Source organism: Diadema antillarum, unplaced genomic scaffold (assembly GCF_040938485.1).
Source record: "Diadema antillarum isolate AM-2024a unplaced genomic scaffold, OU_Dant_1.0 scf00000030, whole genome shotgun sequence".
NCBI lineage: Eukaryota > Metazoa > Echinodermata > Echinoidea > Diadematoida > Diadematidae > Diadema > Diadema antillarum.
The window spans coordinates 1,145,654-1,160,591 of record NW_027270919.1 but is presented as its reverse complement, the minus strand read 5'-3'; the positions used below and the strand labels follow the sequence as shown (position 1 = coordinate 1,160,591).

The window sequence follows — 14,938 nt, the reverse complement described above, 5'->3', positions numbered from 1 at the left end:
TTCCATGGGCGTGACAAGACAGCGCCGCGTATCAGAGATTTGAATGGACAAGACGAAGAAAAAAAATCGCGTGCGTAATCTTTGCCATTGTTTTGCCAAAATTCTGTTTGGGCAAAATAACGTTTGCTCACATTTGACGTGACCATATCCTTGACGCTTGAGTGTTTGGTAACACAGTACAATGTCATGGTAAATTAGTTTTGCAAGTTTTTACATGATTTTTGTTTAAAGCTGTGCTGCGAAATACCCATTTTTGCAGTATCTCCTCCGTGATTAGTACAGAAATAAGTGGAGGTTGCATAATCCCAAACTGGTTTGGACTAGTTTCATCTAAATTGTATATCCGGAGTTTTCTTTAGGGTTTTCCATTAAATAGGCGGTGAATGGCACATTTTCTGTTGATTTGTGAGGACATAAGTTTCAATGTGAGCATGATAAGAAAGAATACCATCATAGAACTTGTATAATAAGTTTAGATATGTTATAGATACTGTGACGGAGAGGTCTTTTTCCCTATTTAATAAAGCCAGAGTAAGCCAGAGTCTGGAAAAGAAGACTATCATTTTACAGTATGTGATCACACACCGTGATTCACAGACTGGCGAGTACATACAGTATTCCTTGTGCTAATGAATATTCATAAGGACGTTGCGCAATCTGCAGCTATCAGAGCGCCGTAGCTATGTGCATTTCCTATGCGTATACATAACAAACGCACTAGTTGACAGTTACCTTAGTTATGAATATTCATGAGATAGACAGCGCGTTTAGTCTGAATTCAGGGCGCCGTTTCTATGAGCATCCTGGCGTATCATAACAGGCGCATATAAGCCTATAAATAGAGGAGAAATTGAATTATAATTTAATTATCTGGGTGATCTGACTTGGAGCTCCTGTCAAGGTTTAGCAGTCAACTATCTTTCATCTTACTTTGTCCCAAGTTTACAGTCTCAAGGTATGTCTCACTTTTATTATCCCATTTCAATAGGACAATAGATTTGATAGAATATATACTTGCATTGTCATTGATTATTGAGTGACATTTATGTTTACTACTTGCCTTATCAAATAGTGTCTCAATTCCCTTGGAGACAGATTGTCTCATGGGACAAACTGTCCCAAGATGTTATTTTGTCAGATATTATACATGTATTAGGACAATATGTCCTGAGCTGCATTGATAGACAAATTCTTTGACGAACTGTCCTTTTCTTTATCAGATACAAGTATTGAGTGTATTGATTTTCTGTGATGAGACAGATTGTCTCATGGGACGAATTGTCTCAAGATATTAAGTCAGAAGTTATACATATAGGGACAAAGTGTCCTAGTTGTGCTAAATCATTCTGGTTGCAGTATAATATGAGACTTATTGTTTTATATTGTCTTTGTGTATATGAACTCTGTCATGATCCATTTATTCTTATGCCTTGATATATTTTTGTGGAATATTTTGGGACATAACTCTTTATCAGTCACAAGATTTGAGTCATATAATTTCAGACTTAATATACTCATGTCGTAGTTCTGTAAACAGAGTTTATTGAGACGAATTCTGATGCACATCTTTTCATATTTTATTATTGACAGTTTGCACAATGATTACATTGCGTGAGGCAGTGACTTAGTGTGGACACGTCACTGTACAGTACCTCGTAGTTGTAGTTTATTATTATATAAACTTCCATTTATCATATAAGCTTCCATTTATTATAATAAGCTTGTATATCTGTACTTTATTACGAGCTTGCACAGCAATGTAAATAGTAATGTAAGAGCAAGCGGCATAAGCATTTGTACCATGTAAATAGCTAATTCCAATCATTAGTGTATATAGATAATAATCCAATCAGTAGCTAATCTATTTTCTACCATTTCGATCTACGACAACACAATGTGTCGTATTTACAACACAGTTTCTTACCTCTATTATGTACAATTTGCATACGAAATATGTATCCAATGAGTTATTGGATGTGGCTGTAATATTTGTAAATGAATGTTAAATGTTAAAATTGATAAATAACCGATAAGGTTAAGAGTTGTACTTTTGATAGCTAAACGGTCTGGGAGTTTAACTGTTGTTAACAGTTTATTACCTATACAGGTAACAATGTTGTTTGGAATTCGTGACCGTTTGATTTCAAGGATTATATTTTTGGTATTGGCATTCGGGCAATGTTCAGGAGCTTTAAGTAGTTCGAGACTGCATTGTTAATTGGTTATTTTAATGGCGATGCACACTGAGCCGACAAAGTGAGCTGGTGTGTAGTCGGAAGGGTTAGGTGCCGTTGAAAATCCCGGCGAGGTGACTGGGGAGCTGATACATTTTGTATACAAGCAAACTTGGCGGAGCTCAGGGCTGGTTGCGTTGTGCTGAGGGCAGTGTCTCTGGGTTGACCGAATATTCTCCAAGATCTAGGAGCGTTATGCCGTTATATAGGCTGGATGGGAATACAAGCATCATTTACCTTTAAAAATACAACCCAATAATATCTGTAGAGATTAAACTAAAATAACATAATTAATGTTATATTTTAGGTGTAAACTAATCTTATTGTCGTAAGAAAAAGTGTCATCATAAGTTATTGCAATGTACAGGCAGTGAACAATATTTGTAGGTCACAATGCTGTGCCATTCGTTGTGCACGACGTTGATTTGTCTCATGGACAGAATGTCCATGATTAAAAAAATGTCAATTCTATCATTTATATCGGAACGAAGCCTATGACGAAATTATTGCCTGGATCACAAGAATGTGTCTCTGAATGTGAGATTGATATCTCTGTGAAATGATGTTGAGTGTGGAGTAGGACAAACTGTCCTAGCTAGTACATGAGTTGTCGAGAGCTAACTTCCCAAGACTTTGTGAGCTATGTAGTTTGTATACGGCAAACAAACGAAGCCTAGCCATTGCGCCTTACATACTGCTCGGCAGGGGATTTTTATACAGTACACGTGTGTGTAGAAGTGTGCATGTCCTGATCAAACATGCCGGAATATAGAAGAAGCACAAGAGCTAGAATGTGATTGCAGTGAGCTTTCAACTCACCTGTGTAATCCATGATGATTGCTGGTGCTGGTGCTGGTGTTAATGTGATAGAGATGAAGAATTGAGGTGTGCTGAAATGAGATACGATGAAGATCTAACGGGGTCCCAGTTCTCCGTATATAAAATTAATTGGGTGGTGGCAGCATTATTCTTTAGTGATCGAGACCTCTAGATCGATAGGTCGCGTATAGAGGCACACGCGAGACACAGGAAGTTAGTCTAAAGTACCAGACTTTCCAATTCTGTAAGTGTGTTCTCTGATAGATCGCGTAGAGGCGCGCACAGCACACAGAGAGCTAGTCTAAAGTAAAAGACTTCCCAACTCTGGTTGTGTGTTCTCTCTCGTAGATCAGATCATTATATTTTATATTTTTAATCCCCCTCTTTTAAGGGACTTTCCCGCTACAATACATTGTCAAACTTGTGCATGCTATGTATTTTTATGCGTTAGATAATCATTCTTTATCGTAATTTTTGCCATTTTTATCATTGTGGGTTTCCCACCCAATTTCATCAGAGTAAAGTTCAAATTGTTCAAGTCCTAAACCATTTTGTAAACTCTCTGCTCTCATCATCTATTTTCATTCTTTGAACATTTAGGCCTACTTTCGTTTTATATCAGTGGAAGACCTAGCCTGATTCTTCGAATTTTACGCCTTGCAGAGGAATGATAAATTTCATCATTTATAGGCAAAGATTCCATTTCAAGCTGCATATTATGGTTTGTATAATTTACTTATAAATAGTTGAAGAGTTCTAAAAATACTGAAGTGGGAGAGAAAGTGCTGCCTAAATTTGAAATTACTTACCTATTCTTTAAGTCCTTTCACTGTCGTCAGGGTGGTGCTGGTGCGAATGCATTTTATGTGCATTCTTAATTTGAACGCATTTTTTACAATCAAGACCTCGCATGCGAATGAAATTTAGATTGAATAAACTTTTTAACTGTTTAATTTTGATCTCTGTGTGCACTCAGTTATTCGCTCGAAATTTAACCGGTTTTTCTTTTGTATTATCGGAAAAAAATTCTGAGGAAATTTGATGTGGAAACGTATATGATTATCGTAAAGACAATTTCTATTGCCATAGTCATCATCATGATGTCTGAGTGTACATCTCGTTTCCTGACGAGTGTACGAATATGGATGTCAAGCTATGTTTTGACATTTTCATGAATACATGTTCTTCATGACGATCACTGAAACACGGGAGTTAAATAGTTTAGGTTACCATGACCATGGCTACGCTGCTTGATCTTCATCTACAGAGTGAGCGTGAGTCCTACCTAGAATATTTTTTTCTGTGGCTTTGTATGTGTTCAGTATTCTTTGACCGGTATGTGGGCTATTAATTCTCCAAACATACGGAATGCCTGACGACACAGCTCTATAATTTATACTGATAGTATGCCAAAGTTTTGTATGACCAATCATTTTGGGGTCACTAAGAGCGAATAGCCCCCTCATATCTTGCCACAAGACAATCTAAGGGTAGGTCAAGGTTGATGCGTGGTGCTTCAGTTAAAGTTCAGGAAGTTCAGGCCTCAGTGTTGACTGCAAAAGCCAAGATAACCGACACCATTGTAAAAGCTTACTGTCGAGTCGTTAATCTGCTCTGCGGCACGTTCGATGAAGATGCCTTTGCAGGACCGACGATAAATTCAGGTCCTTTGTTAATTGACAAGCTGTAATTTGCAATGCGATGCCGACGAACAAAAAGCGGTGAAAACAAAGCATGTGAATAATAACTATAAACAATGGCGCGTTTGCTGATGCTTGGCCCATTTAACTCTACGTTTAGTGTTGACGTTGCGACATACGGGGTCATCCCACTAGACCGACACCCACGAGTCATACAGCCCACGAGTTCGACAATGAAATCAGGGTCCATGAGTTCGACACAAAGGCAAATAAAGCTCATGAGTTCGACACTAGGTAAAAACAGCCCACGAGTTCGACAGATACAACACGGGGGCTTAATGTGTCCGTCACGTGGACCTTGTTAGCTATCGTGTCGAACTAATGGGCTGTATGACTCGTGAGCTGTATAACTCATGGGCTGTATATATGACTCGTGGGTGTCGGTCTCGTGACGTGCACCCAGACAAACATTTGGATTGAGCTGATTTTAAATACATATGATAGCTTGTGACGTAGTATACAGTAGTTCGATGAATTCTTTTTTTTTAATTTGATTAACACATGTTAATTTGAACATTTCTGCTGATACTACAAGCGAAATATTATGTATGACAAGTTATGGGAGAAGGCATAAATCTCACATTATTCTATACTCATTTAGGTAATTTCGTTTCACTAATAGTGAATATCAATATAGGTAGAGAGTGAGAAATAAAAAAAAAAAGTACACGCTCCCTCTACTATACTGACATGTTTCAACGGTAAAAAGAATTGTTCCCCTGACTTCTGAAATAGGTGAGTGAACTGCTCTTTCATAAAAATATAAAATGCAAAACAAAGCAAAATTGTGGAATTTCCATTGTATCTTTACACATCGTTACACTGTGTTTGTGCCATTAAGCACTCTTGTATTATCTTCTCCTAAAACGGTACCAAAACTGGAGCATTGTCCTAAATTACCAGTGGTGCATTATTCTACTCATTTGCTATATGAATCCATTTATCTATATATGGGGTAAATTTCATGTTTGATGGGATACCTTGCCAAGACAAATATACATTAACTTATCGCATACATATTCGCGATAAGAGCATAACAATATCCTCTAACTTATCTTGGGTAATAACATTATTTGACTTCTATGACGAAAATGCAGTGGCTGTGTTGAATGTAGTGCGTGAACGATATACAAATAAGTAACTCCCCTATCGGGAATCTTCTTTTGTTACATGACCTACAATAATTACCATATAAGTTAAATGATACGAAGTTACGGCTTAGATTTTCCGTCACAGCTGCCACACATGGAATAGTTTGCTTAACTTACACAGGCATTTTCCTTCCGGACCGTCACACTTCACGTAAACTTAACGAGACCTATCTTACACTGCTTCCGCATTTTACTTCATTTTGAACAGAAACACTGGCACAAGATTATAAAATTGCTGAAATGTATAGTTCGTATGAAGATGTCTTAAATTACGAAAACAACACCCTGATTTTTGGTGAAGAGGGCACATAAAACAAATCTTTCTTTTCAGAGATGAGTTGTCGGTTTTGTTTTGGGTTTCTTTTTCTCGGCTTTTCTCCGCAAATTTCAAGATACCATTAGCCGGGTTCACACGTACAAATTAGCGGGATGACGATCGCGATGCTCATCCCGAGTTTTTTTGCGAGCGTCCACACGTACCAAATTAGCGGGATAGCGATCGCGATCGGTATCCCGCTAATTTGGCGAGCGTCCACACGTACCGAATTATCCCGCTAATTGCCGATAGAGATAACAGCAAAGCCTGCAAACTGGGTCACACAGCGCCCTTCTCTATCACTGCCTGCGCGCACTTACTTTTGTCCATTGTCTTTTACGCGTCAGTTGTGTGGTTCGCGCGCTGTTGTTGTTGTGCCCCAAAGAGGTGAAGGACCATTAGCCGGGTTCACACGTACACCAATTAGCGGGATACAAATCTCGAGATTTGCATCGCGATCGTCATCCCGAGTTTTTTACACGTGTGGACAGAAAAAACCCGAAAATTAGCGGGATAAGCATCGCGATGCTAATCCCAAGAAATCTTGCGCTGGTTCGTCAATTAGCGGGATAATTGGCCGCGCGCTGGTACGTGTGAACGGTCGGGATTACAATCTCGAGTTTTTACATCCCATCATGCAATGCGCACATCACAACGGCGAGGCCTCTGCGAAGAGGTCCTTCACCTCTTTGGAGCACAACAACAACAGCGCGCGAACCACACCACTGACGCGTAAAAGACAATAGACAAAGGTAAGTGCGCGCAAGCAGTGATAGAGAAGGGCGCTGTGTGACCCAGTTTGCAGGCTTTGTTGTTGTCTCTATCGGCAATTAGCGGGATAATTCGGTACGTGTGGACGCTCGCCAAATTAGCGGGATACCGATCGCGATCGCCATCCCGCTAATTTGGTACGTGTGGACGCTCGCCAAAAAACTCGGGATGAGCATCGCGATCGTCATCCCGCTAATTTGTACGTGTGAACCCGGCTATAGAGATGTATACTAATAATATACTAGAGCGCGGACTGCGTGTGGCGCGTACGCAGTGCTCGTGTGCCGAGAAGAAGAGGCCGCGCGCCATCTTTGTCCGGGCAAAAACAAACATCGCGTCCGGGCAGCGCAGTAGTGTTACACGTTAAAGGTGCATGGTCCCGGTGTTTTAGTCAAATGCGTACGCGGGCGCACGGCGCAAGTTTCCTATAGAGACCTACGCTATCAACATCTCTTTGGCGCTTACGCTTTGGCCCACTTTCCCGAGTCCGAAGAAGTCCGATTCACTTTAGTCAGTGGTCCGATCACAGTTCGGCTCATAATTCGGCTGAGGGGGATGACAGCTTTAGCAAACTTCTTTTGTGATGTCATAATAACAAGCACATATGCACGCACCCTGGCATTACTAATAGACTGCGCGATGCGCAAAGACGACAGCAAAGGCAACGTTACTTAGCAACACCTACGCACTTTACTCTTGATGACAGCTCAACTTCGGTAATCTTCGTATCAATGCTAATGGTGATCGGCAGCATCATCAACAGCGCCATCTACACTACCGGGACTATGCCCCTTTAACACGTATACACAAGCGCTCAAACACGTATTGGCTTTCAGCAAGAAGATGAGGGGGTCGGAGATGAGAGAAGGAAACAACTCAAAAATTTAAGTTGCTAGCAATCTCTTATTATGGGTGGTAAAGAAAATGAAAAGTAAACAAAATTTTACCTTATTCTCCACGAGGTACAGTAATACTTTCAAGCCGACCAACACGACCATGGTCCATGCAATACAAAGGGTTCTCTTGGTCTCTAGACAGCCGGGTGCCCCTTGTGATACAGTACTAGTATACTGTGTCAATTTTTGTATTTTTTTTTTTGCAATTATATATTTTTTCTGTATAAGGGAACTGCATTCTATAGTCCTATATATCTGTGTATTCGAGTGTTTCATTGAATTTATTTATTTATTTTTTGGGTGGAAATGAAATAAATCATTTTAATAAGTACGTGTAGGCATATTGGTTCCATGACATATTAAGTTCAAGCTCGAAATGCTATGGTAATGTTGAAGCTTACAAAAACCCTAACCCAAATCATAACACCTAATCCTAATCCTCAGCCTGCCTTGAACCAAAAGCCCAATCAGACCCATGATGCTAATTCTATTTTCAGAAAGATCAATGCCGGAGCATAATATGTCCTGTCACCAGGCATATATTACGTATTCTAAGCTTTTCTCACACTATCACCATAGTAAAATTAACTGCTGGTATAGCAAAGGGTGGAGGAACGATTTTTTTTTTTTTTTTTTTTTTTTTTGGGGGGGGGGGGGGCTCAAGGGCCAAATAGGGCACTTAGAAAAGAGCACTTTTTAAACTTAAAAAAAGGGAGTTTTTTTATTTTGGAAATGGGACAAATGCCCCCCCCCCCCCCGTTCCGCCGATCTTGTATTAACCGTATTAGCTATCTATAGTAGCAATAGATCGAGAATGGCTGAGGGAGGGCGGAGTGCCCCCTGACGAATGTTGCAAGACCTTTTCTTTTCTTTTTCTTTTTTTTTGTCTTGAATCAATCTGTTAAACACACGCTATAAATGTAATTTTAGTTACTTGTGAAAGGAAACTCCGCTCCCCTTCTATTCTCCTGTTTCTACATCCAAAAGCAGCACATGAACCAGGCATTTTGCAACATAGATCTATGCTACTTTAAGTAGAATTTGCGAATTTACGAACATTTTCGATTTCCAAACTCCGATGGAGACCTTGGCATAGATGCTAGCCTACTGCCGTTGCATCCCGTCGTCGATCTCCCTGCATGCTCCGCTAGTGCTATACGTTAATCGGTACGGTCGCTAGCCGAAATTTGCCCGGACCAAAATGGCGAACGCCTCCTTCTATCGGTCACAGGGATTTTACGGAGTCCGCCCTCTAGTGTTCTTAGTATATATCTCTATGTGAAGGACCTCTTCGCAGAGGCCTCGCTGTTGTGATGTGCGCATTGCATGATGGGATGTAAAAACTCGAGATTCTAATCCCGACCGTTCACACGTACCAGCGTGGGGCCAATTATCCCGCTAATTGACGAACCAGCGCAAGATTTCTTGGGATTAGCATCGCGATGCTTATCCCGCTAATTTTCGGGTTTTTTCTGTCCACACGTGCAAAAAACTCGGGATGACGATCGCGATGCAAATCTCGAGATTTGTATCCCGCTAATTGGTGTACGTGTGAACCCGGCTATTATGTACAACCTGTATTACAACTCGTAAATTAGAGCGCGTACTGTATGAACGCGCATTCTTTGTGACGAAACAAGTGGTCTGAAACCTGACCGCGCGCGCAAAAACGCGTCTCTACAGCAACATGGAGTTTGCATAGTGATATGAATGGTGAATGTTGATGATAATAATTTTCATTCATTTCTCATATCGATATTTGCCCATCACTAACTTCCTCTATAGGTAATTTAGTAACCCATTGCTGTCAAAAGTAATAAAGATAGCCATGTCTTACCCAGGAGAAGGGAAGGGTATGTCAAACTACGGTCTCAGCCAACAAACCCCCGAGCAACAGAAACTCCTCTGGGTGGAAATTGTCGGAGTAAGTCTGTGTCTATCGAATTGCTATATTGATGTGCTTTTGTCTAAACCTGTTAAGTGTTATCTTCTCCTGCTGGTTAAGTCTGCCTCCTTCAATAGGCTGAAGATTCTTGCAGACTGTGTAATTTACATTATATTACAGTTTATTTACAGATATTTACAAACACATAACAAATATGAAGAACATGACTAGCCACTGTGATCAACCGTTAGTTCGCTACGAGTGGACGAAACAGGAAATAAAGGGCATCACTTGCGTAGAGGGCCCCATTTCATTGAAAAGAACGTTATAATAACAGCAACTCTCGCTGGAATGGCAATTGTCATGGTAATGACAAGAAACCAACTTCGTGATTGGCTGTTGCCATGGCTGTTGCCATGGGAGAAGTTTGTCATTCCAGCAAGAGTTGCTATCCTAACATCTTTTTGAAATGGGGCCCAGGTGAAGGTTATCGAGTGATGTGAATTAATGTGCTCATATTTACACATGCATTATCGAATGAATGTATTTCTTTGATGCAGTGCTCCTTCAATAAGTATGTAGATCTAAAACAGGAAATGATGTACTTTATAAATCAAATAAAATCTGATACTATGTTTCAAGTACAGTCATCCACAACTTAACTCTTGACTATTGAAAGTGATTTCTTTTCTTCTTCTTTTTTAATTTGCTGCCTCAATGATGAACCACATTACATGTATGTATTAAACACCCGTGGCAGAGGGAGCAGCGAATCAAAGGTAGTCATCTGGCCATCAAAGGTGAAGCCACTGGAGCCTGGACGGGTATCAAGGACCAACTCCCGACCCCTGACCAGATAGCAGAGGGTATTACCTACTTCAATAACAACAAGAAGGTAAATATTATAATAGGCCGGCTACAAGAGCATCCCACATTGTTAGCTTGAACTGAATGTCAACTCTCCCTCTCAATTCATAATATTATGTATGTATGCATGTATGTATGTATATATACACTGTATATATGTGTGTGTGTGTTTGTTCTTGTGCGTGTGTGTGTTTGATGGATATACTGTAACTAAGAAAATAGAAATGCAAATATGACATGAAAGATACTTTATATATTACAACAATCCGTGGTAAGGTTACTAACTTCACGTTCTCTGCGTGGACGAGTCGTTCTTCTGGTGGTGTTAAGCGAAGTTTCACTTCACGGAGATGACTAAAGAACCTACATCAGCTCACTGATGTTTGGCATCACAAATTATGAACAAAGGCTGAATCCAATAATAGATTTGGTAACGAGCGAGACGTGTGTATGCACGTTTTCTTCAGGCTCAGACATCAAAATCAAATTTCCGCTTAAGATGGCGGTCTCCTAGAAATGATTTCGTTATGAATGATACTTCAACTGCATGATCAGTGTATATTGCTATGAATAGTATAAAGGTCCTACGTGCTACTTTTCAATAATTTCAATGTGTACCTATTTTTGGAAGATTTCTTTGTTATCTTATATTCATTTATTGAAAAATGTAGCAAAATCAGGGCCCCATTTCATAAAACTTGTTATCAGTAACAAGTTGTGATAGTTGTTACAGGCTACCGAAATCCTTGTGTAAGATTGGCTGAGAGCAAATTTGTCATAGAAATGTGGCACATTTCTCAATGATAACAAGTTTTATGATACGGGGCCCTGATCGACTGGATTACTAATCATTTGAATTTTTCTCATCATTCGTGTACACAAACAGCATGAATACAACTCGACTTACGACCGTTTGTTCCACGTGAAACATGGCTACCAGAGCAAGATTCATCGTGATGACCGAGAACACACCAGAGGCCTAAACGTGTTTGAAGAGGTACGTATGTCGTTCTCCGATATAGGAAGTTTTAGCTTTGCGACTTGAAGATGCATATTGGGTTGAACGTTCTTCTCTCTCCCTGCGTCGCGCTGATAAGAAGCTTTAGATTACCGAGAACCCAGCCTATATACGAAGTAAATGGCGCCCCATAGAATCATTGCATCAAGAGCTCTCTGCGGTGTGAATTTGAGCGGACGCAAAATAGCGCAAAAACCGACCGTGCAATCTCAAGACGACGCGAGATCGATTTCCATAATCAAATATGCACATGCGCAGAACAGGTTTTTTTTCCTCTGAACGTCCGCGTTGCAAAAAACAAAACAAAAACAAAAACAAAAACAAAGCTCCCTAATGTTCACGCTTTTCTCCTTCATCCCGCCCCCCCCCCCCCCCCCGTTTTCGGCCGTCCTCTTTCATTCAATGCATTCTCCTCTTTTTTTTTTTCTAATCTATTTTGCTACATCTTTCTCCATCTCACTTAGCTATCACATCACACTCAATTCTTCCAACAGTTATAACTCTTTGTGCACATCTTCGATTGCCCTTTCTTCTATTATTTTGATATACACTGTACTTCCATATCATTAGTTATTATGATACGTATCTAGTGATTATTCAATGCACATTAATTACTCGGAGTTTGAAAGAAGCTTGGATATTGTGTACATGTATGTTAAATTGCAGACTCGCCTTCCGTTGTAAACTGAGCGAGATGACTGACGACTTGATCCATTACCTTCCATCTACCAGACTATGTGCATTAGAGGTGCTTTCTTTTTGTTTCCGAGTCTGTCTTTTTTTTTTTGACATTCCTTCTTGATAAATCGAAGAATGGAATACATGTATCCTCCGGAATATCCTGCCTTGACTATGGCTTTGACGAAAATGCCACTTTATTACATTTTTCGACAACAAGTATAGGCCTACATTGTAGATAGTGAATGTCGACGACGGCGTTTATATTTCATTTAAAGATGCTTTTGTGGCCTGGCTGATTTTGTTTCAAGCGCTCTCCGGAATTGGTGAACACTTTCGTCGCTATGACGTCAGTGATGTCATTTAAATCACGTTCGCCCTTTTCATTCAACTATACAGGAATCAAACAAGGCAGTTCCCGCCCTCACGTCATCAGCGTACGGTCACCGACCTCCCATAGAGATGAACACACGACAGCACGCGCGAATCGAGCGTGTCATGAAGGGCTTCTACCGCACGCGCGGGACGAATTTACCCGAATACGGCATCGATTCGGAGCACGACCACGTCTTGTGACAGCTCGGCGTTCGTCACCATTTCTTCCCAGCTCCAAATACATCATCACTGCTCTTTTACGACGAGCCACAACAATACAAATTCAGCAATGTAGCATTTTGGATAATTTCTTCCTCTATTTTGTAGAAAGGATGATCGAGACATAAGTGCAAGCCAGTTGTTTTTACATTATACTATATGTACCGTGCTTTTCCAGAGACAAGCAGTTGTATTTTGAGGTGGTTGGGGATTTATTCTACAAGAAGGGAACGCTTTTGACCTTAGCTTTCGGTCAACGACATACCACTCGCCGCCTGATGTATGATAAAAAAAAATCACCTTAAAGTTGATTCACTGGTAATAAAAGTAACGATACCTTTCTCTCTGCTGGACGAGTTTCAGCAAAAAAAAAAAAAAAAAAAAAAAAAAAAAAAAAAGTTAAATTTGTAAGTGATACTGGTAACAAAAATAGAAAATAGATAAACTATTCTGTTAATTTGACATGACGAATTTCAAGACTACAATGCTTTGGAAACTTGTAATGACGTGCAATGAGCCTGCTGCGGAATGTCAGAAATTGAAGGGGAAAAGGATGACAGAAATGTCTCCGTTTTTTTAATATATATACGGTATACACTGTATAATAAAAAGAAAAAGGTCCTGTTATTCTCTCAATCTTTGGAAAGTTATTACAACTTTTCATTTGGAAATGGAAGTTAATACTGTAGTATCCACTCGTTTAACGATTTGAAGACTGTGCCCGGCAAGTTGAAATCAAGGGGGAAAATAGCGATTAGAAAGTGGTGGAATGAAATAAACCAAGTGCTACGCTACATTTCGTGTTTCGTTGGCTAGCTAAATTCATCGGCTCCGCGACGAACAAGTAAGCAATAAATTGTTTTTCACTTCAATCAATGTCATTGTCTGATGGTGATTTCTTATTTGAATGAAATTAATGCAAAGGATGGCAAATACAACGTGCATTGGGCCACGACAGAAGATACTCACCCACTGGCACTGGTGCGCAAGGTGAGGGCACCCTGCACAAAAAGTTCTGATTGACCGCAAGTCACGGGATCACACGCAACTCGGCTTTCCGCCAATCAGCGCACAGCTGAAATCCTGGGATTGATTTTCTCAGTCGCTGTATAACGCACGCTTTAACATGTAGCGGAATCACTGATCTGTATAGATACTTTCTATTTAGAGACAAGTGGGCGGAACTAACGAAGTTTTCGGTCTGACATAGGAGAAAGCCGGGGCTCTAAAACAAAACCAAATACCAAAGTCTTATTATGCACTACAATCACTAATCCTGTTAACACTTTACGAGTGTGCTGTTGTTGATTCTACTTAACACGGTACAAGGATAAGAAGATTAAATAGTTAAAGGGATCGTATAGTTTTGGTGGAGACCTAATTTCAGGTTTCTAACATTTTTTGATGAAATAATGAGAAACCTCTTATGAAATATGAAAGAGCATGTAATTCTATAAGGAATTAAATGTTTATTTGATGAAAATAGGCTTTGAAATGGCTGGGATATCCAAAAAAGAGCGATCCTAATAAAGTGTGGGACCCACACTTTATTACGATTGCTTTGTTTTACTTTGTTTTTGGATGTTTCAGTCATTCCAAACCCGATTTTCATTAAATAAACTTTGAATTCCTCTTAAAATGGTAGGCTCTGTACTATATACTAGTAATAAGTATTTTCTTGGTAGCTAGCAAAAAATTAAAAGCCCAATTCTCATCTCCACCAATACTGTACTATCCCTTTAAGGTTTTCCATCATCATACATGTATTATTAATTTTACAGAAATTTATTGATTTTCCGTTTTCACTGAATTTCATCCATGACATATAATTCATCTTCACTGACATGTTACAGAAGGTCAAATGACTATTGTGAGGATTCTATTCTCGAAGGCTGAATTAAAATGCACCTGTCGAAGAAAAAAGAAAAAAAAAAGAGTACTACGAATACTTTTAGAGTTGCCATCATGTTAATATGAACGAAACTAGTGGACATCATACACACACATGA

The 14,938-nt window shown here is 39.7% G+C and overlaps 1 protein-coding gene across 1 annotated transcript; it reads left to right on the top strand.

Annotated features, from left to right (window-relative positions):
* The first annotated feature begins 9,715 nt into the window (after window positions 1-9,715).
* LOC139740233 (cilia- and flagella-associated protein 90-like) lies at window positions 9,716-12,911 on the top strand. The gene is made up of 4 exons (XM_071650819.1): window positions 9,716-9,811; window positions 10,533-10,667; window positions 11,526-11,636; window positions 12,735-12,911. Exons 1-4 carry the CDS (start codon window positions 9,716-9,718, stop codon window positions 12,909-12,911), a joined length of 519 nt encoding a protein of 172 aa, XP_071506920.1.
* The last annotated feature ends 2,027 nt before the right edge of the window (window positions 12,912-14,938 follow it).

Bases quoted from the DNA above. Each gene is read 5' to 3' on its own strand.
- LOC139740233 (XM_071650819.1), top strand. From the start codon at position 9,716: ATGTCTTACCCAGGAGAAGGGAAGGGTATGTCAAACTACGGTCTCAGC. The intron at 9,812-10,532 runs GTAAGTCTGTGT...CACCCGTGGCAG, and splicing joins TCTGGGTGGAAATTGTCGGA to AGGGAGCAGCGAATCAAAGG. The intron at 11,637-12,734 runs GTACGTATGTCG...TCAACTATACAG, and splicing joins GCCTAAACGTGTTTGAAGAG to GAATCAAACAAGGCAGTTCC.